The sequence below is a fragment of the Phoenix dactylifera genome, chromosome 8, assembly GCF_009389715.1.
Source record: "Phoenix dactylifera cultivar Barhee BC4 chromosome 8, palm_55x_up_171113_PBpolish2nd_filt_p, whole genome shotgun sequence".
Taxonomy (NCBI): domain Eukaryota; kingdom Viridiplantae; phylum Streptophyta; class Magnoliopsida; order Arecales; family Arecaceae; genus Phoenix; species Phoenix dactylifera.
The window spans coordinates 2,445,676-2,468,997 of record NC_052399.1 but is presented as its reverse complement, the minus strand read 5'-3'; the positions used below and the strand labels follow the sequence as shown (position 1 = coordinate 2,468,997).

General features: G+C 40.9%; 2 protein-coding genes across 2 annotated transcripts; one reads left to right on the top strand and one right to left on the bottom strand.

The window, feature by feature from the left end:
- Positions 1 to 6,935: 6,935 nt before the first annotated feature.
- LOC103699758 (2-keto-3-deoxy-L-rhamnonate aldolase-like) lies at positions 6,936 to 8,678 on the top strand. The gene is made up of 2 exons (XM_039128506.1): positions 6,936 to 7,032; positions 7,726 to 8,678. Exons 1-2 carry the CDS (start codon positions 6,936 to 6,938, stop codon positions 8,676 to 8,678), a joined length of 1,050 nt encoding a protein of 349 aa, XP_038984434.1.
- An 8,829-nt stretch (positions 8,679 to 17,507) lies between these two features.
- Positions 17,508 to 18,246, bottom strand: LOC120111770. The gene has a single exon (XM_039129667.1). The coding sequence runs from the start codon at positions 18,202 to 18,204 to the stop codon at positions 17,752 to 17,754; it is 453 nt and encodes a 150-aa protein (XP_038985595.1). The 5' UTR covers positions 18,205 to 18,246; the 3' UTR covers positions 17,508 to 17,751.
- Positions 18,247 to 23,322: the final 5,076 nt, after the last annotated feature.

Genomic DNA, 23,322 nt, shown 5'->3' with positions numbered 1-23,322 from the left:
ATCTTTATCCATCTTATTTCATTGTGAAAAGAAAATGAGCAGAAATGTTCACCTTACTGCTCCAAAAGTATCTGTTGATGAGATAACTCTTGAAAAAAAAAACAAACAAAAACTCTTCTATATGAAAAAGTTCCTCTCCTATATTTTAATACCTTGCAACATGTTAATAGCTAAGAACACTCAATGCTCTCCTACATTCTCATCCACACGTAATCTAGGGGAAAAGAGGCTTTCTTTTTTGATGTGGTTTTGTTGGGGCGGGGAGATTAGGTCGACCGACTAATCAAAATAGGCCCTCAAAAAACTGTCTTCTCTTAGATGAGTCAATACCTCTTCAATACTTTAATTCAAATACAATATCATTACGGAGGGACGGCCTGATAGCCGTATGAACCCAAAAACTCAGGCAACTCATCGGAATATTAAAATTGGGGCCTCCCATTTTGGGGGATTCCTTGAGCTTTGCTTCCTTTGAGGGATAACATCTTCACAAATAATCCGTTTTGAAAGCACATCCGTGCAAGTCACGGCTCTTGTTTTGGCAGGCCTCCAGCCTAGTTATTAAATTGGGATTGACATGAGCCTCTCTTTTTTTTTTTGATACAGAATTGATATCAGCATTTAGATGTGGATTCAATTAATTAGGAATGGATAGGGCCGGTTGGTGATGGCGTTAAACAATCATTTGCCGCCTTCCTTTCTTCTTGTTAACAGCTAGCCTATGAGCGTAGATTAGAGAATAGAATTTTCGTTGAGTAACTTTGAATTTACTTATGGCTAAACGTGGCCTCGACCTATCAGCTTGTGACTGCTGCCGACCAGAATGGCCGACTACAATGGATCGGCCGCCAAGCAACAACAAACCATGTGTGTCAAATTCAAACCGCATATTAAATTGATGACTAGTCCCGCATATATATAAGGTACGTTGCGCAACATTTATAGCTCATTCAGCACATTGAGAAGTTATTGTATGACCAGACAGTTATCATACGTCCGACATTACGTATTGTGCTTGATCTTTTGGATAACAATTCTATGCCCTTATTCTTACATATATCGGAGTTGGGAGACCTCCAAGTAAAAAAATTCTACGACATTCTCTCGTACTCATAGCTCTCTTAAATCTTTATTGTTCTCTAAAAACTTGATTTGACTTAGGCATCAGAGAGTTACCACCTGATCAAGTTTAGTAACCCTCGATGTTTTCTCTCCTATTTGTAGGTCAGACTTAAAGCTCCAAGCAAACCTATTCATCTGAGCAGACCAGTCCGAGCAGAACCTCCAAGTAAAACCAACCACTTATAGTTCATGGGGCAAATTTTGGCGGCAGCAACTATAAAAGCAATGATTGTAGTTTTATATATATATATATATAATATGCCCTACAAGTTAGACAGGACATTCTTTTTTTTTTTTTTTTGTCATTTGATCTAATGACACCAATACTTCGAGTTTTCTCTCTCTCTCTTATTTTTTTGCCAACTTTTTTTTGATAAAAGGGAAGGTTTTCCCACCCATTTTAATTAATGTAGGATATTTATAGTGAGGTGATTTACAAATAGATTTAGTTGTGCCATTGTTGAGTTTGCACAGCTGTTATCAGATATAATGAAAGAGAGGCGAGAGGCTCGGTTTGACCTAGGAAAGAAACTGAGTGTGAGAATTAGGTGTTCTATGCTTCTACCTAGTTGAAAACCTTGTTTAACACACAAAAAGCATAGATTTTGTTATGGGGCATGTCTCCTCGATACGAGAGAGCATTTCTTTCCTTCCACAAGCACCATGTACATGGCCATCGAGGTTAAGCTGTCCATAATTATTTCGATATGAGGTTCTTTCCTAATTATTCTTCAAATGAGAATTACAAGACTATCCAAAGGTTTTTCACATACGTTAGTATAATGTGGCATTTGCTAGAAGCTCTTGGGCCCAAGGACAATCAATCAGATAGAAAAGCTATCTTGTCGTTTAGAATGTAATTAATTAATTAATTAAATTAGTATATTATTGTTACTTAATTAAATTATATACCTACGATGCTAAGGATTTAGTCTTGTTAGGCGGACTCTTGACCCACTCATCCACCTAGTATTTCTCTCGCTTTTTTCTCATTTTCTTAAAGACAACAGTTTTGGATGTTCTCCGAATGTTCTATCGGTTCAATTATCACAAAATAGATGATGGACCTTTCCAAGAAGGATGAAACAAAAAAATTTAACTCATCGTAACTTTCATTTCTAATTTACTCATGCTATCCACCAAAGAAGATTAGTATGGACAAAGAAGATAAACACGAGTGGAAGTATCATAATATAGCTTTATTCTGCTAGAGTGGGAGTTTGTTCTAGTATTCTTAGTTCTTGTTATGCCAGATTCTTACAAGCAAAATGCTGGTCCAAGCCGTCGTTACCGATATTCATCTCTTATTTTAAACCCCTAGAGCTTCCAATTTGCCACCAGCCTGACTACGTACAGGAATACCTCCTCACTAACCTACTTCTATCTAGAGAGACGAGAGGCAGATGGGAAAGGAGAGTTAGGGAGGTGGGAGTCCACCAGACATGTGAGTGTGATCAGGAGGAAGGCAGAGGAATCTATTCGAGCCGCTCCCCGAGGCTCCCTCTAGATTTGAGGCAGAAAAAAGAGTAAAGAAAGACCCCTTCCCCTCCCCAACTCTTGCCCACCTTCCAAGCCCTACTCCTCTATAAGAACAACCCCTCTTCCCTCACTTTCCATCTCCCTATAGCTAGCTTCTACCAGCTGAATTAGTGCCTGCTTTGCCCTTTGTTCCCTTGTGTTGTAGTTAAGCTTGTCAATAGCTTGGATTATGATATCGCCTTCATGGCTTCTGGCTTTTGGTTCTCTCTCTCCCTCTCTCTCTCTTTTGGTACAAGCTTTTGGTTCTCTTTACATGGATTCTAGGTAGTAACAAGTTTGCTCCTCTTCTTCTTCTTTCTGAAAAACAAGTTGGTTTCTTTCTGGGATTCTGGGGATATAGGCTTTGAGGTAGAGCTCCTTGAGATCCAAAGGAGGGTCTTCAAGGGATGGATTTAGCTGCTGAGTCATGGATTCCACTCACCTATCCCATGGTATTTTTTGATGCCAATGATGAGAGAGAGACGTTCTTGCGGGATCTGGAATAGGCTTGTGGTTTGCATGACCCAGGAGCTGCATTAACCCTTCCTGATCTTTGTTTGGATTGAAGGGAGCTCTACCTCTACACCCTTTACCGCTTGCCACTCTCTTTCCACTCTTTGGGTCTCCTCATCCTATGCGCCTCTGGTTTGCTGGGGACCAGAAACCATGGCAAATTTCCGACTTGTTGCAGGACTCGGCGTTTTATTTTGGTTGAGTGGGGGCTGGTGTGATGTTATGCTCGATAAACTACTATGGCCCTACTGGCACTTGGTAGTTCCGATATGTAACCATCTTTCTACTATATTTCTGGCTACCGTTGGTCTGCCTGTTAGATTTTCTTGCATTCTCTCTGGCTGCTTAGATTTGAACGTACTGATCTATATTTTTTGTTTAATAATAGAACATGTATTTTGTCTGCAACTTTTACAGCTTTTCCACAGCTTTTTCAGCTGCTATAGGTTCGGCAAGGTTTTTATGTAAGCTTTACTTTATTAGGCTTTATATATACACACACACACATATACGTGTCCATTATCTGTTCCTATTTACCCCCTAGCTTCGCGTGTAGTGTATAGTATAATGGCAGGTGGATTAATATTGTTTGTTCCTTCTGATCATAAGTGCATTGTTTCATATAAAACTTTCAAACTGAGAGGACTAATGTTGCTGCAAATTATACTCTTCTCCGCTTTTTCTTAGTTCAGAACCGCAGATGGGATCAGGAGCACGTTGATGAAGCTAGCCTGCAGCTTTTGTGCTAAGCCAAAGGATGCGTACAGGCTACGTAGGAAATCATGGCTGGTATCTAAACCATGGGATTTATTCGTGTTCTTTTTTTTAAGAATTTTACTTTTTTTGTTTTGTTATTCTAGAAAACCATGTAAGTGGTGACTTGAGGTTGAGTTTGGTCTCCTTTCATCTTTTATATACGGAATTGGATTTTGCAAAGGCAGGAACTTTAGGAATGTTTTCCAATACTTTAGTCTGTCAAAATGGAATGTGCTAACCTTTCTCCAAAGAGAAGAATCTAAGCACTGTGGCAACTTTGTATCCATCCACTTGTACTCATTTTTAAATTGTAGATTCAAGGTTGTACATGAAAAATATAGTGAAAGGAAGGTGCAGGATGGTTAAAGTGTTATGTGTATCGGTGGCATGTACATGTTTCTTGCCAAAATATTAGAAAGATTCTGTAACTTGATCCGTCTTTGGTGGGCTTCTCCTGGAAGATGGACTGCGGGATTTAAACTAAACTATATGAATGCATTAAATTGGGAAGTTCTGCAAATCCAGACACCCAAATGCTTTATAAAATTTAAAGGCAGGGCTGTCCATAGAGATTAAAAAAAAAAGGTAGCTCATTAAAAAAGAGAAGGCTGTGATCTTATATTGCTTGGCGACTGTGGTCAGCTAGGAATGAACCAACGAGTTTTTCATACTAATTTAATTCAATTGGTAAGAACTTCTTGCTGCTATTGGAAGATGTTATTGCTCCTTATGTTCGATCATGATCCTATTAAGACACAGTCAAGGCCCTAAGGTGACCCTTTTGTCAGGCTTCTGGATCAAAATTATAATATTTAGGTGCGCTGGCTACCTCCTCCTGCTCTTGGTGTCTTCGAAGTTAACTTTGACGGGGCAGATCGAGGCTTCCAAATATTGGTGGAAATTACGACCGCATGGGCAGGCCTACGGTGTCCGATTCTCCGATTTCAAGCATCACAAATTTGGCTTGAGAGAGAATCTAATGCTGCTGCTTCATGGATAAATGCAGAATGAGCGATAGAGGAGGCTGCAAATCCACTCTTTAGGGATATATTGCACTGGAAACGGGCTTGCTTCGCATTCCAAACAACTTATATATGCCGAGAATGCAATCGAGCAGCCGACTGGGTACTGCAGAAGCGAGCTATGGGAATTTTGTTATTGATGGTCAGGCTTTTATCCCCACGGCTCGCTGGGAACACTGTTGCATGTCGAGCCTATGGATGTATATTTTCTTGAACTTTAGTTATGGCATAGCCTCCGATCTTTGCACCCCCCCTCCAAAAAAAATGGTGGAAGCTCACATTAGTTGAAGTAATTAACCATGACAAAGGGACATTTCATCAGTTACATTCTGAAACTATTATATCAATGGCATACAACAAAGGTGTGATGACCAGCTGGTCCAGGTGGACCGGACCAGTCTATTTTGTTGAAAGCAGCGTAGCAGGCGACACCTCCTTGATCCATGGCCTTCTGTCTGGCTAAGCGTGGGCTCGAAGAGGGTGGAGCGTGGCCTTTCTATTTCTTCGTCTCTCTCTCGGTGTGCTCGAAGACCCCCAATATAAATTTAGCACGCCCACTCTCTCTCTCTCTATCTCTTCTCATTGCCCGAGACCTCATCACCGCTGTAGGCTGTAGCCACCTCTCTTCTCATTTTTTTCCCCTTGAAAATACATTAATCGTTGATGGTCCAAGACTAATATAACGTAAGATATAATCAACAACGAGACGATAACCATCATGTAATGTTATGTGGATCTCGGTTCATGCATGAAGATTTTTCCCATCTTTTCTTTCTCTTTTCTATCCCCTCTTCAAATAAACTGATTGTTGATGGTTAGAAACTCGTATAAAGTAAGCAACAAGAAGATAGTAAATCATCAAATGATGTTATGGGGACCTCAGCTACGGCATACAAAAATTTTTCTATACCACATGGCATGAGAGAACTGGTTTAACTTTTTTTCCATCATTTCTCCTCCTTTTCATCCTCTCTCAAAGTAGACTAATTGTTGATGGTTTAGAACTAATATAAAAAAAGATAGAATCAACAATAACATAGTAAATCTTTGAGTTACGTTATGGGCATCTTAGTTCATTCACACAAAAAGTTACTGATGCTTGCTGATTTACCTCATGAAAATTTAATTATTGTTAAGAAATGGTCGAGTATTTAATTTGCAGATTAGTTTCTTCTGTTAATGTTTTTCCATCATTTTTTTTTAGTTTTGTCCATCTCAAAAATAAACTGATTGTTGATAGTTCCGGACTAATATAAAATAAAGATAGAATCAACAATAAGAAAACAAATTATCGAGCAATGTTATGTGGATCTCAGGTCCTGCACACAAAAAGTTCTTCATGATGCATGATATGAAAAACTGGTTTTAACTCTCCGGAATTGATTATTACTGATGATTAAGCATTGATTTTTCATATTAGTTTGCTTCCATTAAGCTGAGCCTCCTCCCGTATCTCTAAGATATTCTTAACCCCTTTTCTTAACTTATTTAATATTCGGGGTGGGACCTCCACTCCTTTTTTTTTTTCTTAAAAAAAAGGAAATTCAGATCAATAATTAACGAACTAGAGCTTTACTGCATGCGGAGGAGTTCTTCGGTACTGCTGAGATTTCACCCACTCGGTTGACCAGGGACATATGGGGCCTCCCTTTTGCTCTTGCAGTGTCCAGATATATTTTCATATTCTGGATGCGCCCACCCCCTAGCTTCCTGAAGGTGAATTTCGATAACAATGTGACCGGGGCCAAAAGTGGCGAAGGCGTAGGCTTCGTCATCAGAGATCATGACGCCAGACTAGTGCCGGCGGAGGGTCAGCAGATTTTTGATTCTTCGGTGGTGTGTGCCAAGTTTAGAGCTGCCTGGGAGGGCATCTCCCACGCCCGACGGACTCTAGGTGCAGACCGGATCATCCTCGAGAGCGACTCGGCCACAGTGATTGATTAGATCAGGGGTCAGAGGTATGCAAGCGAGGGCAGGCTGCTACTACTGGATATTCGCAGTCTAATGCAGGAGTGTGGTACCTATCAAGCCACAAATGTCTACAGAGAAGCAAACTACGTTGCTGATTGGGTTGCTTCATTTGCAGCTCACCACTCTGGAGGTTTTGTTTGGAGGAAGCATGATATAGTGCTGAGTTCTCTATCTGTTTTGTTGTTTTCGAATTTTATTGGCCACATCCATACCCGTAGGGTGTGAGCCGCCGTTATACCAAAAAAAAAATAAGAAGAAGAAAAAGGCATCCTAGCGCACTGATCGAAATCTGTTTTACATATAAAAAAAAAAAATATTGGGTTGCTGACTGTTTAACAAATATATTTTGGAGTAGCTAATTCTGCAATCAAACAAAGCCTGAGACTAGGGATACATATTGGCTGGCCCATGACTGAAGCGAAATTTTGCACATACATGGTTGTTTGATTCAAAAGATGAAATGCTTTCACCAAAACCCAGCCGCTTGCATCCACAGTGAAGAGGTCGAGTTAAGGAATTTGTTTGCTCATGGGATGGAGATGTGGGAGACCTCCTTGTTGATATCGATCATCCCCTCTTGCAGCATTACTTGTATCTTTTCAACATAGTTTCAAATGTGACTCACACTAACACTACAGGAAAAGTTAGTTTTACCGATGCTTTTCTGCCTACGCTTTTTACAAGCGTCGGCAATTTTTGGTCTAGCGTCAAAATTTGCCGGTGCTTGTAAAAAGCGTCGGCAATAAACGACGCTAAAAAGCGTCATCGAAGCTATTTCGATGCTAATATGATCTCCTCTCTCTCTGTCGCGCGCTTTCAAAAGGTGATCCCCCCTCCCTAACCCCCTCCAGATTCAAGAAGCAGAACGGCTCCGGCGATGATGTCTTCGCCCACCTCTTCGCCGCCTCCTTGGATCCCGACTCCGCCCCCCTCTCCCCCAAACTGCGGATCCTCAAGTCCTGCCTCATCGCTGGCGAGATCCTCTATGGCCTCTTCCTCCTGAGCTCCTCCCCGACCCTCGCCGAGATCGCCTGCCTCGCCGGCTACGACTACGTGGTCGTCGACATGGACGACGGCTCTGGCGGCATCGCGGAGGTCTTCCCCTGCCTCCGCGCCCTCGCCGCCTCCCGCACCCCAGCCATCCTCCGCCTTCCGGAGCTCTCCGCCGCCTGGGCCAAAAAGGCCCTCGATCTTGGCCCCCAGGGCCTCATGTTCCCCATGATCGAGTCCCCCGGCGCCGCCGAGCTCGCCGTCTCATTCTGCCGTTTCCCGCCGCATGGCGTTCGCGGGTCCGCCCACACAATGGTGCGCGCCTCCGCCTACGGCATCGACAACGGCTACCTAGCGCGGGTTGACGAGGAGCTACTGGTGATGTGCCAGGTGGAGACGGCGGCGGGGCTGGTGAAGATCGAGGCGATCACCGGCGTCGAGGGGGTCGACGTGGTGCAGATGGAGCCGCTGGATCTGAGCGCGAGCATGGGGTATCTGTGGGATCCTAGGAACCGGAAGGTGAGGGATGCGATGAAGGAGGCGGAGAGGAAGATGCTGGGGATGAGGAACAAGCTGTCGGCGGCAAAGGGCGGCGACGCTGGCGAGAGGGGACCGTATTTGGGGGGGCTTGCGATGCCGCACGATCGGGCGGAGAATATGAAGATGAGAGGATATCATATGGTAATGGGGGCAGTGGATGTGGAAATTTTCTGGCAGGCGGCGGTGGAGGACGTGCGGCGGTGGAGGAGCGCAAAGGTGGACATTGGGGAGGAAACGAGAAAATGAGGTTCTGATTCAAAATAATTTTTAAAATATTTTTTTTAAAAAAATATTTATAATGATGCTTTAAAGCGTCGCTAACTGGATTTTTAGCGATGCTTAAAAGCGTCGCTAAAAAATATCGCTAAAAACCACCTTAGTTGAAAAGCGTCGCTAAATTTTGTTTTTCTTGTAGTGTAAATAACCAGTCATGTTTATATACGTTGAAAAGGAGCCATCTCGGCCAACAAATTCAAAGAACAGGGCCACGGCCTTGCTTTATTGGTCTGGGCTTTATAAGCCCTGATTGGTTCTTGGGGCATGCTGCTCGCTAGCAAAGCATCCCGTCTTGTAGTACATGTGATCTTGAAATTCTTGTGACATTGCTCGTGAGCCACCGTTAAACAACAAAAACATCTAGAGTGAATTACAAAAACCATATTGAGATTAAAGGCAAATTACACTTCCACCTAATAATTTGAAAAATCTACACTTATTCTCTTGAGGTTAATTTTTATCTAACACTTTAACACATAACTTAATATAATGTTAGTCAAACTATTAATTTTAAATGAGATCCAGATGCCACATCAAAAAAATTTCAAAAATGATCAAAATAATGTCAAGTGACATAACAGTCATCCAAGGACATAAGAAACATGTACTGCATCCTCCTCCCCATTTAAGAGTAATGGTGTAGATAGTTTCACTAACATTAATTGTTATTTAATTAGGTGTAAGGGTAAGTGTTTACGAACTATTGGGGGTAAGTGTAATAAATAAAAAACTTTGGATGATTTTTGTAATTTACTGAAATATTTATATATCAAAAAAAATAAGAAAAACATCAGAAGAAGATCAAATTCATAAAAAATTATACCCTATATCACGTGCACAATGTCAATCGTCTTGATCTCTTTTCTTTGAACTCTACTCATCATGTGCTCGTCTCAGTAATTGGCCCGCAGGAAGGAGACAAATTGATTGGCATAGTACATGGCCACTTTGGCGCACCAGTGGTGGTGGAGGATAAAAATTGCCAGAGTTTTGATCAATATATAATGCCAATATTTTTAGGGCATTAAAAAGGAGAAAGTGAGAAAGAATATCGAGCAACATGAATTGCTATTTTGAAAGAAAAAAAAATCGAGATATGAGGCAGGATGACAACTAGGGTGGGATTTGAACCTGGATTATTAGCATCCAACAAAGTGTGATTTGACGAGGTGGGCGAGTTGCCTTCCTATACTAGGATAACATGGATGGGGTGGTGTTCTATTTCTCAAACAAAAGCACCACAGATTACCAAAAAATTCTGCACCTGTACTGTCACGCCCCGAACCCGAACTTAGGCCCGGGACGTGCCAGACGCCGCACACCCGCACGGCGGACCGCACGGGCGTGCAAGGCTGAATAATCAGACACTCAAGTCACAACATCAGATCACAATATCAATACTAAAAATCTATCATTTATGATAATCAAATCAATAATTCAATTTCAAATGTCTCAAATAAAGTTGGTAACATTTATTTACAAGATCAATTACTTATGACAAAATGAATCTAAATCTATCTATGTCCAATGTCATAAGTCCTCTCCTCCCGAATCCCCCATCAATCATCTCCTGCAATTATGTCAAAAACAGGTATGAGCTACAACAGCTCAGTAGGTAACAACATGCCTAAAGTCACGATAACATGTATTAAAGCATATGCAATATAACTACAGGTCATGTGCACAAATAAATATGATGATCCGCAAACCAATCCGATACTCAAGTAATATATATATATATACCATCTTAGTCTATCATATCACGCATAACATAATCCACATATCTACCGCATGACTACGGCCACATCACCCAGTGGCATGGTCACACCGAAGTGTCAACACTCTGCTCCAAATGGAGCCCTGCACCGCAGTGCTGCACCCCAGGGTGCCCCAATCTCTGCTCCTCAGAGCATGCTCCGCAGAGCCAAAACACCCCATAGTGCCGGAACTAGCTCCTCATACAAGTCGACAGGGCCAACGTTTCCACCCCATTGGCGGGAATCCTAGACAATAGTCACGCGGTCTCCAAAATCACATCCACAAATTCCAACAATCAAACTTAATATAAACATAAGTTTTCAAAACCAATATATATGCATAATAGATTTTCAGATGATCGATTTACAGTCAAAAACATGCTTCTAAATGATAATACTGCCAAGAATATAAAACATATCAATATGCTGGAAATAATCACACATATGCATAGTACATGTAAATCATACTTTAAGCAAGGTTACCTACCTGGGTTCGCTTAAAAATTCCTGCCACTGATATCACGAACCCCTGATTAAAACACAAACATTAATTATTTAATTAATTAAGAAACATAATTTAAACTATTCCCAATCCCTTAAATTTCTAAGTTCATGGATCTAAGAATGGGCCCCTAAGATCAAACATAGACCCTAAAATTAGGATCCTTTAAACCCAAGTCAATTGTGGCCCAAACAGATTAGGCCCAATTGAACCAAACCGGATAACAGGTCCGGATCAGATTTCGGGCCCAACCCAAACCAGCCCACAGTTCCAATTTGGCCCGACTCAGCCCAACACAGATCCCTAGCCCAACCCAAACCAGGTCTGATCAGACCAGATTAGACTCAAGTCAGACTAACCCAAATTTCTGACTCAGATCCAAACCATAACCCAAACCCATTCACCCAAATCCAGATCAAACCAAATACAAGGATTAGGTGGAACCGGTTCATAATCTAAACCGGTTCATGGTCTGATCCCCACTTGAGGCACGGATCTCAAAGCCAGGAAAAACCCAGGCCGAATGAAGAAGAAGAAGAAGAAAGAGAAGAAGAAGAAGGAAGAGAAGAAGAAGAAGAAGAAGAAGAAAGGAAAAGGAAGAAGGGGGGGGGGTGGCTGGTGATTCCGGTCGGCCCTCGGCGGCCGACTGTGGCCCTCGACGGTGGCGCTCGGCCAGCCGCCGTCGGCTACCCCACCTTCACAGGCGGCACCGAAAGAGAAGAAGAAGAAGAGGAGAAGGAGAGGAAGAAAAAGAGGAAAGAGAGGGAGCTCGGGCTGGGAAGCCCGGCCCCCCGTTCGCCCATCTCCGGCCGAACCCGTTTCGGCCGGATTGACCCCGGCCGGCCACTGTCGGCCGGCCGAAATTCACCAAGAACTTCCCCCGAAACAGGGGAAGTGAAACCGACCGATTCCCATCATTTTTCTCCCTTAAATCTATATAAAAAAAATCTATTTAGTCTTGCTCACCTCCGGTCGTCGACGAGTGGTTCCCCGGCGGCGATGGCGGCTCCGGCAGCGGCGGCGGCTCCGGCGGCGGCAGCGGCTCTCAAGGAAGGGGAAAGAGGAGGAATGGGGCTCTCAGAGAAGAGAGAGAGAGGGAGAGAGAGAGATAGAGAGGGAGAGAGAGGGAGAGAGGGAGAGAGGGGAAGAGGGAAGAGGGGGGTGCGAAGATCCCGCTGGCCGTTCGGCCGGCGTGGTCTTCGTGGGGCGACATGAAGAGCGAACTGAAGTCGGCATCCATTGCCGACTTCAGTTCTTTGGGCCCAATAACAGGCCCAAAATTCAAGTCTTTACACTCTAACCAACTAAAAAAAAAATTTCGTCCTCGAAATTAAAACATACCTCAATCCAAGAACAAGGCAGGAAACTTCTCTCTCATCTCCTCCTCCAACTCCCAAGTAGCTTCTCTCTCACTGTGATTGCTCCACTGCACCTTTACATAAGGAATCGTGCGCCTCCTCAAAACTTGGTCCTTCCTATCCACTATACGGATAGGCTGCTCAACATAAGAAAGATCTGCGCGGAGCTGCAAAGGTGCCACTTCAATCACATGATTTGGATCAGCAATATACTTCCTCAGCATGGAGACATGAAATACAGAATGAACTCCCGATAGAGCAGGTGGAAGTGCCAATCTATAAGCAACAGATCCAACTCTCTCGAGAATCTCGAAGGGTCCCACATATCTCGGACTGAGCTTGCCTCGAACTCCAAACCGCATGATCCCTTTAGAAGGGGATACTCTGAGGAACACATAATCTCCGATCTGAAATTCCAATTCCCGCCTCCTGATATCAGCATAACTCTTCTGTCTGCTCTGAGCTGCCCGAAGTCGTTCTCTGATCAGCTGAACCTTCTCCACTGTCTGCTGAATAATCTCTGGACCCAGAATGTGGAGAAGGTTCAGCTGATCAGAGAACGACTTCGGGCAGCTCAGAGCAGACAGAAGAGTTATGCTGATATCAGGAGGCGGGAATTGGAATTTCAGGTCGGAGATCATGTGTTCCTCAGAGTATCCCCTTCTAAAGGGATCATGCGGTTTGGAGTTCGAGGCAAGCTCAGTCCGAGATATGTGGGACCCTTCGAGATTCTCGAGAGAGTTGGATCTGTTGCTTATAGATTGGCACTTCCACCTGCTCTATCGGGAGTTCATTCTGTATTTCATGTCTCCATGCTGAGGAAGTATATTGCTGATCCAAATCATGTGATTGAAGTGGCACCTTTGCAGCTCCGCGCAGATCTTTCTTATGTTGAGCAGCCTATCCGTATAGTGGATAGGAAGGACCAAGTTTTGAGGAGGCGCACGATTCCTTATGTAAAGGTGCAGTGGAGCAATCACAGTGAGAGAGAAGCTACTTGGGAGTTGGAGGAGGAGATGAGAGAGAAGTTTCCTGCCTTGTTCTTGGATTGAGGTATGTTTTAATTTCGAGGACGAAATTTTTTTTTTAGTTGGTTAGAGTGTAAAGACTTGAATTTTGGGCCTGTTATTGGGCCCAAAGAACTGAAGTCGGCAATGGATGCCGACTTCAGTTCGCTCTTCATGTCGCCCCACGAAGACCACGCCGGCCGAACGGCCAGCGGGATCTTCGCACCCCCCTCTTCCCTCTTCCCCTCTCTCCCTCTCTCCCTCTCTCTCCCTCTCTATCTCTCTCTCTCCCTCTCTCTCTCTTCTCTGAGAGCCCCATTCCTCCTCTTTCCCCTTCCTTGAGAGCCGCTGCCGCCGCCGGAGCCGCCGCCGCTGCCGGAGCCGCCATCGACGCCGGGGAACCACTCGTCGACGACCGGAGGTGAGCAAGACTAAATAGATTTTTTTTTATATAGATTTAAGGGAGAAAAATGATGGGAATCGGTCGGTTTCACTTCCCCTGTTTCGGGGGAAGTTCTTGGTGAATTTCGGCCGGCCGACAGTGGCCGGCCGGGGTCAATCCGGCCGAAACGGGTTCGGCCGGAGATGGGCGAACGGGGGGCCGGGCTTCCCAGCCCGAGCTCCCTCTCTTTCCTCTTTTTCTTCCTCTCCTTCTCCTCTTCTTCTTCTTCTCTTTCGGTGCCGCCTGTGAAGGTGGGGTAGCCGACGGCGGCTGGCCGAGCGCCGCCGTCGAGGGCCACAGTCGGCCGCCGAGGGCCGACCGGAATCACCAGCCACCCCCCCCCCCTTCTTCCTTTTCCTTTCTTCTTCTTCTTCTTCTTCTTCTCTTCCTTCTTCTTCTTCTCTTTCTTCTTCTTCTTCTTCATTCGGCCTGGGTTTTTCCTGGCTTTGAGATCCGTGCCTCAAGTGGGGATCAGACCATGAACCGGTTTAGATTATGAACCGGTTCCACCTAATCCTTGTATTTGGTTTGATCTGGATTTGGGTGAATGGGTTTGGGTTATGGTTTGGATCTGAGTCAGAAATTTGGGTTAGTCTGACTTGAGTCTAATCTGGTCTGATCAGACCTGGTTTGGGTTGGGCTAGGGATCTGTGTTGGGCTGAGTCGGGCCAAATTGGAACTGTGGGCTGGTTTGGGTTGGGCCCGAAATCTGATCCGGACCTGTTATCCGGTTTGGTTCAATTGGGCCTAATCTGTTTGGGCCACAATTGACTTGGGTTTAAAGGATCCTAATTTTAGGGTCTATGTTTGATCTTAGGGGCCCATTCTTAGATCCATGAACTTAGAAATTTAAGGGATTGGGAATAGTTTAAATTATGTTTCTTAATTAATTAAATAATTAATGTTTGTGTTTTAATCAGGGGTTCGTGATATCAGTGGCAGGAATTTTTAAGCGAACCCAGGTAGGTAACCTTGCTTAAAGTATGATTTACATGTACTATGCATATGTGTGATTATTTCCAGCATATTGATATGTTTTATATTCTTGGCAGTATTATCATTTAGAAGCATGTTTTTGACTGTAAATCGATCATCTGAAAATCTATTATGCATATATATTGGTTTTGAAAACTTATGTTTATATTAAGTTTGATTGTTGGAATTTGTGGATGTGATTTTGGAGACCGCGTGACTATTGTCTAGGATTCCCGCCAATGGGGTGGAAACGTTGGCCCTGTCGACTTGTATGAGGAGCTAGTTCCGGCACTATGGGGTGTTTTGGCTCTGCGGAGCATGCTCTGAGGAGCAGAGATTGGGGCACCCTGGGGTGCAGCACTGCGGTGCAGGGCTCCATTTGGAGCAGAGTGTTGACACTTCGGTGTGACCATGCCACTGGGTGATGTGGCCGTAGTCATGCGGTAGATATGTGGATTATGTTATGCGTGATATGATAGACTAAGATGGTATATATATATATATTACTTGAGTATCGGATTGGTTTGCGGATCATCATATTTATTTGTGCACATGACCTGTAGTTATATTGCATATGCTTTAATACATGTTATCGTGACTTTAGGCATGTTGTTACCTACTGAGCTGTTGTAGCTCATACCTGTTTTTGACATAATTGCAGGAGATGATTGATGGGGGATTCGGGAGGAGAGGACTTATGACATTGGACATAGATAGATTTAGATTCATTTTGTCATAAGTAATTGATCTTGTAAATAAATGTTACCAACTTTATTTGAGATATTTGAAATTGAATTATTGATTTGATTATCATAAATGATAGATTTTTAGTATTGATATTGTGATCTGATGTTGTGACTTGAGTGTCTGATTATTCAGCCTTGCACGCCCGTGCGGTCCGCCGTGCGGGTGTGCGGCGTCTGGCGCGTCCCGGGCCTAAGTTCGGGTTCGGGGCGTGACAGATTTATTGGTATCAGAGCTTAAGGTTAAGGTATCCTAGGGTTTATGTTCAGGCGAGTATCAGTGGAGAATTATGATAGAAAAACTATCAGAGCCTTGGTTTATAATCACCTGAGATTGTAACAGGAATGATATTGTAATCTAAGGTTTAAGACCACTAGGGACTGTAGCCTTAGTGGCATTAGAGTTTGACGTTTAAGATCATTAGAGATTGTGACAGAAAAATATCATAGCTTAAGGTTATGATCATTTGGGACGTGACAATTAAATTCGGTGCTTAGGGTGTAAGATCACTGGGCATAGTGATAAAATGTATGCATCGGGTTTGGTTTTCGATGAGTGTGGAAGGAAAGTATAAATTGTCTTTGATCATGATAAAAAAAAAAAGAGGTTTGACCTAAGATAACTGTACGAAGGTCAACAATGCCATATCGGTTATATTCAGATATTATTTAAATGACCTGGAAGTTCAAACTTGATATGGGTTATGATGTGATCGTACTTTTGGTTTTGCTACTAATTATTAGAGTGGGATTTGTACGTAGATCTTCCATAGTATTGGAGTGAGCTAAGAAGATTTCATAATATTGAAAGGAATGTTCGTCGAAGTTGAATATGTATGTGAATCTGTATGTGGTATTGGCATGTTTGGATATTACAAATAGGTCTATTTCCTATTGATATATTTGATTTTATTTTGAGGCTATTGAGTTGGCATATTGATGGGGAAATTCTAATTATTGAATTCATATATTTGGATTGGGCTACTGAATTTTTTTTATAATTGTTGGAGACTATTGGATGTGTTAACTTGAATTAAAGTGTAGATTTATGATCTAACTAGGAATCTTTGCCATTGAGTAGAGATTTAGATTTTGAGATGCTTATGTGAGTTATCATATGTAGCATTGATCATACATATTAAAAATCTTGGTGAAGAAAGATTTGAAGGTTGATAGAGTTAATTTCTAATCATAGTGATATTGGCTCAATGATTTTTAACCCATTGAATTTGAAGTAAATTCTTTTGGAAGGAAGGTTAATCTAAATTATGTAATTGAATTGCTAAGAAATCCAGAGTTAATTAAATCTGGATATTTTGGATTCTAAGTTGAGGAGATCATGTAGTGACCTTAAACTTGATTAATGGCTTGAGGGTTAGTTATGGTTAGTATCTTCTACATAAATTTCAATTAAAGTTTTGAAATCTGGATTTTCTTATTCCTAGTGCAAAGTGATATTTTGGTCATAAATCATTTAGAGACCTTAGAGTATTTAATGGATTAAATCAGAGTGTGCAGCGGAAGTGTGGTGGTTTGACTTATTTTGAAACTGGTTAAGATCATTAATATTTGATCTAAAAGGCATTATGATGAAATACTTGAGTTAGTTTCAGGAGAATGTTGTTGATTCTATGGATCTCTTATTTGTTGGGATGATGTGGGAGGAGAGGACTTATGACATTGGACATAAATAGATTTAGATTCATTTTGTCATAAGTAATTGATCTTGTAAATAAATGTTACCAACTTTATTTGAGACATTTGAAATTGAATTATTGATTTGATTATCATAAATGATAGATTTTTAGTATTGATATTGTGATCTGATGTTGTGACTTGAGTGTCTGATTATTCAGCCTTGCACGCCCGTGCGGTCCGCCGTGCGGGTGTGCGGCGTCTGGCGCGTCCCGGGCCTAAGTTCGGGTTCGGGGCGTGACATGTACCATATATAAGATTTATTAAAAGGCAAGCATGTTGGTGGCCGGCCTCTTGTCCTCCTTCCCAACAAAAGGATAAAAAACAAATATAATGATCAAATTTATTAGATTTTGACAGGTATTATGTACATGCAAGATGTTATGGAGCTAGTGAGGCATCTAGCATCCATCCATCCACATAAGATTTTTCACCAGAATTGGAATGAAAGAGTGATCTAATTAACTGCTTGCCGTGAAATTAAACAACTTATAAAGTTTGGCATTTTTCACTAAAAAAGCACCAACTAGTTGCAACAAGGGAAGGAAGAACTCCTCCAACCACTTATGCTGCACCACCGCGTGCAAGAAGCGACATGGCCGCCTCCAACAAATGGAAGACGATCACCGCCGATGTCGGCACGGCCACGGCGATGATCGCCGCCAGCCCAAAGGCCAAGCCAGGCCGAGTATTCAGCAAGAAAGCCTGCACCATCCCCACCAATTGCGACACGTCTGATCCATAGCTTGCGTAGCATCGCTTCTCCCAATTCATCCACTCGGAGGGAGCCTCGTAGTTCCTGTCGGCCACCTTCATCTCATGGATCCTCTTTCGAAGCACGATCATGTTCTCGTCGACAAGCCGGCCGCCTGAATCCCGGTCGTAGGCATCCCTCTTGCGAGAGAAGCCGACGAGTCTTGATCTCTTGCGATGGTGGAGTTTGGTTTTCTGGAGCAGAGGAGATCCAAAGGAGGAAGTGAAGGCGGAGAAGGAGATCAAAGAGCACGAGGCTTCCATTGCTTCAAAAAAAGATGACACCCCAAAAGAGATTGTCGAGTTATTGGGATGATGGAGTTCGTAGGATCCTCAATCTGTACGTCTTTATATAGGCATGGGTGACGCACCAGCTAACGTGAGAAAAAAAATTAACTGTTATGACGAAAAAAATTAAGGAATCGTCAATGGATTGTGCCATTTCACTGTGGTGCACGGTTTGCACATGTTTGATGGCCATCTTTAGAAGGCAAACGGCTATCAACAGCCATGCATTATCAAAAAATTATAAAATTATCATAATAACAGCGATGATTTTATAAAAATATTATTATTATAAAATAATAATAATAAAATTGTAGACTTTCGAACTCGTTTGGTTTTTTTTTTTAATTTTGATGGAAGACTTTGGTACTCTTTTGTTAAAGTAGTAGAAAAGAGTTTTACGTTGTTGCTGGCCAGAACATTAGACATAAGAGCTGTACTTTCTCTGGTTAGAGCTGCACGTTCAAAGAGACGAATCATTCCAAGAAGAAAGCGGCTACTTCCTTTATAATCCTTCCCGCTCACGAAGCGGCGCTGTTCTTTATGACCCCTTCTTCTTGCAAAGAGACGCCGCAGGGTGCGCCGGCTGCTTTCGTTTTGCCAACTTTCCAAGAAAATGAGGTGCAAGTTGCATCTGTTTCATCTCGGTCGAGGAGATAAATCGTCCCCTAACATCTGATCTTAATTGAATTTTTATTTGCTAAACAGAAAATAAAAGATAAAGCGAAAGGCAATAATAAAGTTCCATTCTCTTGTCGCATCGACTTGCATGTTTTGGTACTTCTCTCTCCATAGGCATTAGCTAATATATTCAAGATATTTGTCTCTAAATAATGCTGCTATTTTTTCTTTTTTGTTTTGAGAATTATAGTTAGGGTGTTACAGACTTGTAGCATCATAATAATCATTTTAAAGAAAAGACGGAGTTATCAATTATTTTATATGAAAGTTGGGAAATTTATCCCCATGAGAAGACTGATTTTATTTTATTTTTTTTGATAAAATGGATGATTCAAAGAACAAGTCTCGGAGGCAACTCCCTCTCTCCAATCTACATGGCCTCTCCCAAGTGATCAGCTATATATATGAGACTACCCAATTTGCAGCCCTGTTAGTCTCTTTATACGACCTCTCTCGTAACTCGAATATAAAACTTTCTCACAGCATATATAAATGAGATGCAACAAGTGGGCTATATCCATGTTTGCTCTTTTAAATTTCTTTGAGCCGTCTAGATCGAAATAAGCCAATCTCTTCGTTCATCTCAGTATCTCATCATTCGCTGCAATAAACAAGGTATTTGTTATCCAAGCAGAATATTAATTATCTGTTTTGCCACTTGAAGGGTAGGTGTCGCATGAATTTGTTGCAGAGCCTAGTAGAATGGGTCACTTACAGAGAGGGTGTAGGTCTAAAACTCTTGATAAAAAGCGAGACGATGTTAGCCGAGCACTTCTGCAAGAGTATGAGATTGTGTGCTTCATTTCTTTATTTTCATGTTATATTTGGCTATGATTCTTATCATAATCACTTTTAGAATGCTTACACTTCACGGTTTACATGTATTGATCATGACAAATTAAAGAACATATCGTTTTCTTTGGCATATATACTTCATAAATTTTCATCATACACCGTTCATTCTATCACTGAAAACGATTGCAGAGGAAATTTCCATCCAATAAGCTGCCTTCAGAAAGAAAACTGACGAGCCTTGATCTCTTGGGATGATGGAGTCTGGTCTTTTTCTTATTAATTCTTTTGGTAAACTAAGGACAGTAGACCATGAGCCACATAACCGGGCATAGCCTTCCAAACCTTGGCATAAGCTGTCTTGAGTATTAGATTCTTTGATATGTTTTTTGTACGAACATATAGTGTTGTTTTTTGTTACATGAAAAAAATAAAAATTCAATTATTCAAGTTTTTCAAACAAATTTTTTCTTTTATTTTTTTCATACCCTGGAAGGAGTTGTTAGTTCTAAAATAGAATAGTCAAAGTCAATAGATACTCTTTTATCGATCTAATTGACTACGTCTGAATAGTGTTTTAATGTTTCAACATTTACATTAATTTGAATATTTCATGATAACTCAACCTGTTGACATTTCTCTCTCTTTTACGTTGACCACCAGCCATTTTGTCAGCTCATAAAAATTGATTTGCCCTTGTTAAGCATATGGAGAAATACCAATATAATGGACTTTGAAATCTCGGGGGCCTACCACGGGACTATGGTCATGTTACACTTTTAATTTCTCGAACATTTACCTTTTAGCTAGCATAATATATATGTTGTCTAAAGTCACCTCGATATCGATCATCTACCAAGAGGGCAGAGAAATTGCATTTTTTTTTTTTACTTTATAATGCCTTCTAATAGCTTTGTACCTAGCTGATGGTCACTACTAGGGCCAATAGGTTATCAAATTCATAGTAGTGCATCTAATATTTTTGGAGCATTTGATCGATTTAATTGGTGTTTGCTGCAAGTTTGAATTTAAAATACCAAGAAATATGTCAGTGCATGTTTTGAGAGCATAAAGTATGGTTAACATGGCATTTTACTATCAAATGCTTGATCCAGGATGGACATATCTTTGTCTCTATTCGATCATGGGACGACATTAAAAGGTCATATGCATCACTACTCCGGCTAGAATGAAAGATCCCATTGAAGCGGCTAATCCCATGCATATTGTATGCACATCGGGTGGCACAAATTGCATAGTATCATAAATGGCTATTCCTGGTATTACCCATCCGCCGGGAGAGTTTATAAATAAATAAAGATCCCTAGTATCATCTTCTATACTGAGATATACCATGAGACCAACAAGTTGATTCGAGATCTCGCTATCAACTTCTTGGCCTAAAAAAAGTAATCTTTCTCGATAAAGTCGGTTGATTAGGACAAAATTGGTTCCCTTAGGAACCGTACATGCACCTTTGGATGCCGATCGAATGTTGTTACAATACGAATTGAAGGCCACACGCAAGCAGGAGTCGAACCCGCAGGTTAGGGTAGTGTCAAGCAAAAGCTGGACACAATATGAGCAATCAGATTTCCCATTTAAAGAGTAAACCTTGCATTGAGATGGATTCATAGTCCAACACAAATTTGTGTCGTGTCTGACTTATGCTCGGGCAGGCTGGATCAGGTTAAAGGCTAAAGGCAAGGTCAAGTAGCTTAAGAAGATACCTAGCCCGAACTGACCCTATCAGCAACAACTTGACCAACCATGCCCAAATAGAGATCCAATCCAACTAAAAAATTTTGAAACCGAACACGATCCGAATTGGGCCAGGTTATGTTGGGTCACAATGAGTAAGCAAGTCTTAATCTAAACCCAGATGGGAGCTTAATTGCAGAAATATGGATTAAGTTTGAGCTTGTTTGGGTTGGGGAGCCCTAACAGTATGGTTTGCATTTTTTTTTTGGTGTGTGTGTGTTTTCTTTTTTTTTTTTAACTTAATTAGAATAGATAGTATTCCATGGAAATTTGAATTGATTTATGTTGTGCAAACTAACAAGCCAAACATGATCTAATTTGTAATTGGGTTGGCATTTTTAACTCAAGCGAACCTAAGTTGTGAGCTTAGAGGTAACTCAACCCAAGTTGCACTATCTATGTACAAGTCTAGGTATCCAATTTATTCTCAAAAAACAAAAAAAATCTAGTTCTCCTCCTAATTTTTTTATCTAGAAAAAAATACATAACATTTGTCAAGCATCACACCGCCTAGGCACCTAGCAAACGTTGTCCGACAAGATCATAATTTTGAGCTGGATAGAACCTAGTAGAAACAAAAATTTAGATGCATGCGTGCATAAATAAGGAAGGTCTATGATAAGGTGCATGTAGAAATGGGGGCATAGATTTCAGCATTGTTTGCATGCATCTTAATACCTTTTGTATTACACAAGGACTAGTAAGAATTCATATTTTCTGGCCTACTACTAGAATTCATACATATCTTTTTAAATATTAGAATTTATGTGAATATCCTCTCATAACTAATAGTTATATATATATCTTCATAAAACATTTATTTTATATGTATATCCTTTTTTTTTCTTTGTATATGTGCCCATGCTATGTAATGCCATTAAAAAATTAGTAATTTAAAATTAAAATAACAAAAATATCCTTAATGGGTCGCAAAAAAATAAAAAAATGTTTATAAGGGTACACATACAAATAGCAATTCTGGAGGGTATTCATGCAATTCCACATATTTAGAAAGGTATAAACGCAAAAAAATTTCTTCGATTGTTGCATAAATACCCTCATAAATATTGAAATTTGTATGCATATTTTTCCAAATTGATATTTACATGCATATTCTTATAAAATACTATTTTTTGATAAATATATTTAACATGGCGATTCAACTGACGTGATTAGTGAAAGAATTTTCATAATTCTTTTTGTTACTTAATTATTGAATCAATCTTTTTCTTGAGCAATATTTTTACAGAAAATATTGAGAAGCATGCATTAAACTAAAATCCAAGTGTTGAAACAAGTTGAAATAGACAAAAATAAAATTAGATTTTTTTCTTACACGAATACTCTCATAAAGTTGCTATTTGCATATATACTCTTATAAATATATTTTTTTGCGTGTCTACCTATTAAAGTTATTTTAGTCATTTTTAATTTCAAACCACTAGTTTCTTAACGATATTAGATAGTGTGGGCACATATGCAAGAAAAAAAAGGGGTATACATGCAAAATAAGTATTTTATAAGGGTATAAATGCAAATATCAATTTTGGAAGCGTATCCATGCAAATTTTAATATCTAGGAGGATATGTACGCAAAAAAAAAAACTCTTTTGTATTTATCATATTTTACTTGGTTTTTACTATCATCAACATAATCAATTTAAGTAAATTAACTTTCAGTTAGTAATTGTCATGCTCAATCATGTAAAAGTTATTATCTTAACCTTATAATCGTTATACTTTTATATTTTTTTCGAACTAGTTGTATTAACCTAACCTCCTTGGGTCGCATAACGTTGGAAAATTCATAGGAGATTTTTTTTTATAAAATACATTTATACATAATTACATGCATAGATAAAT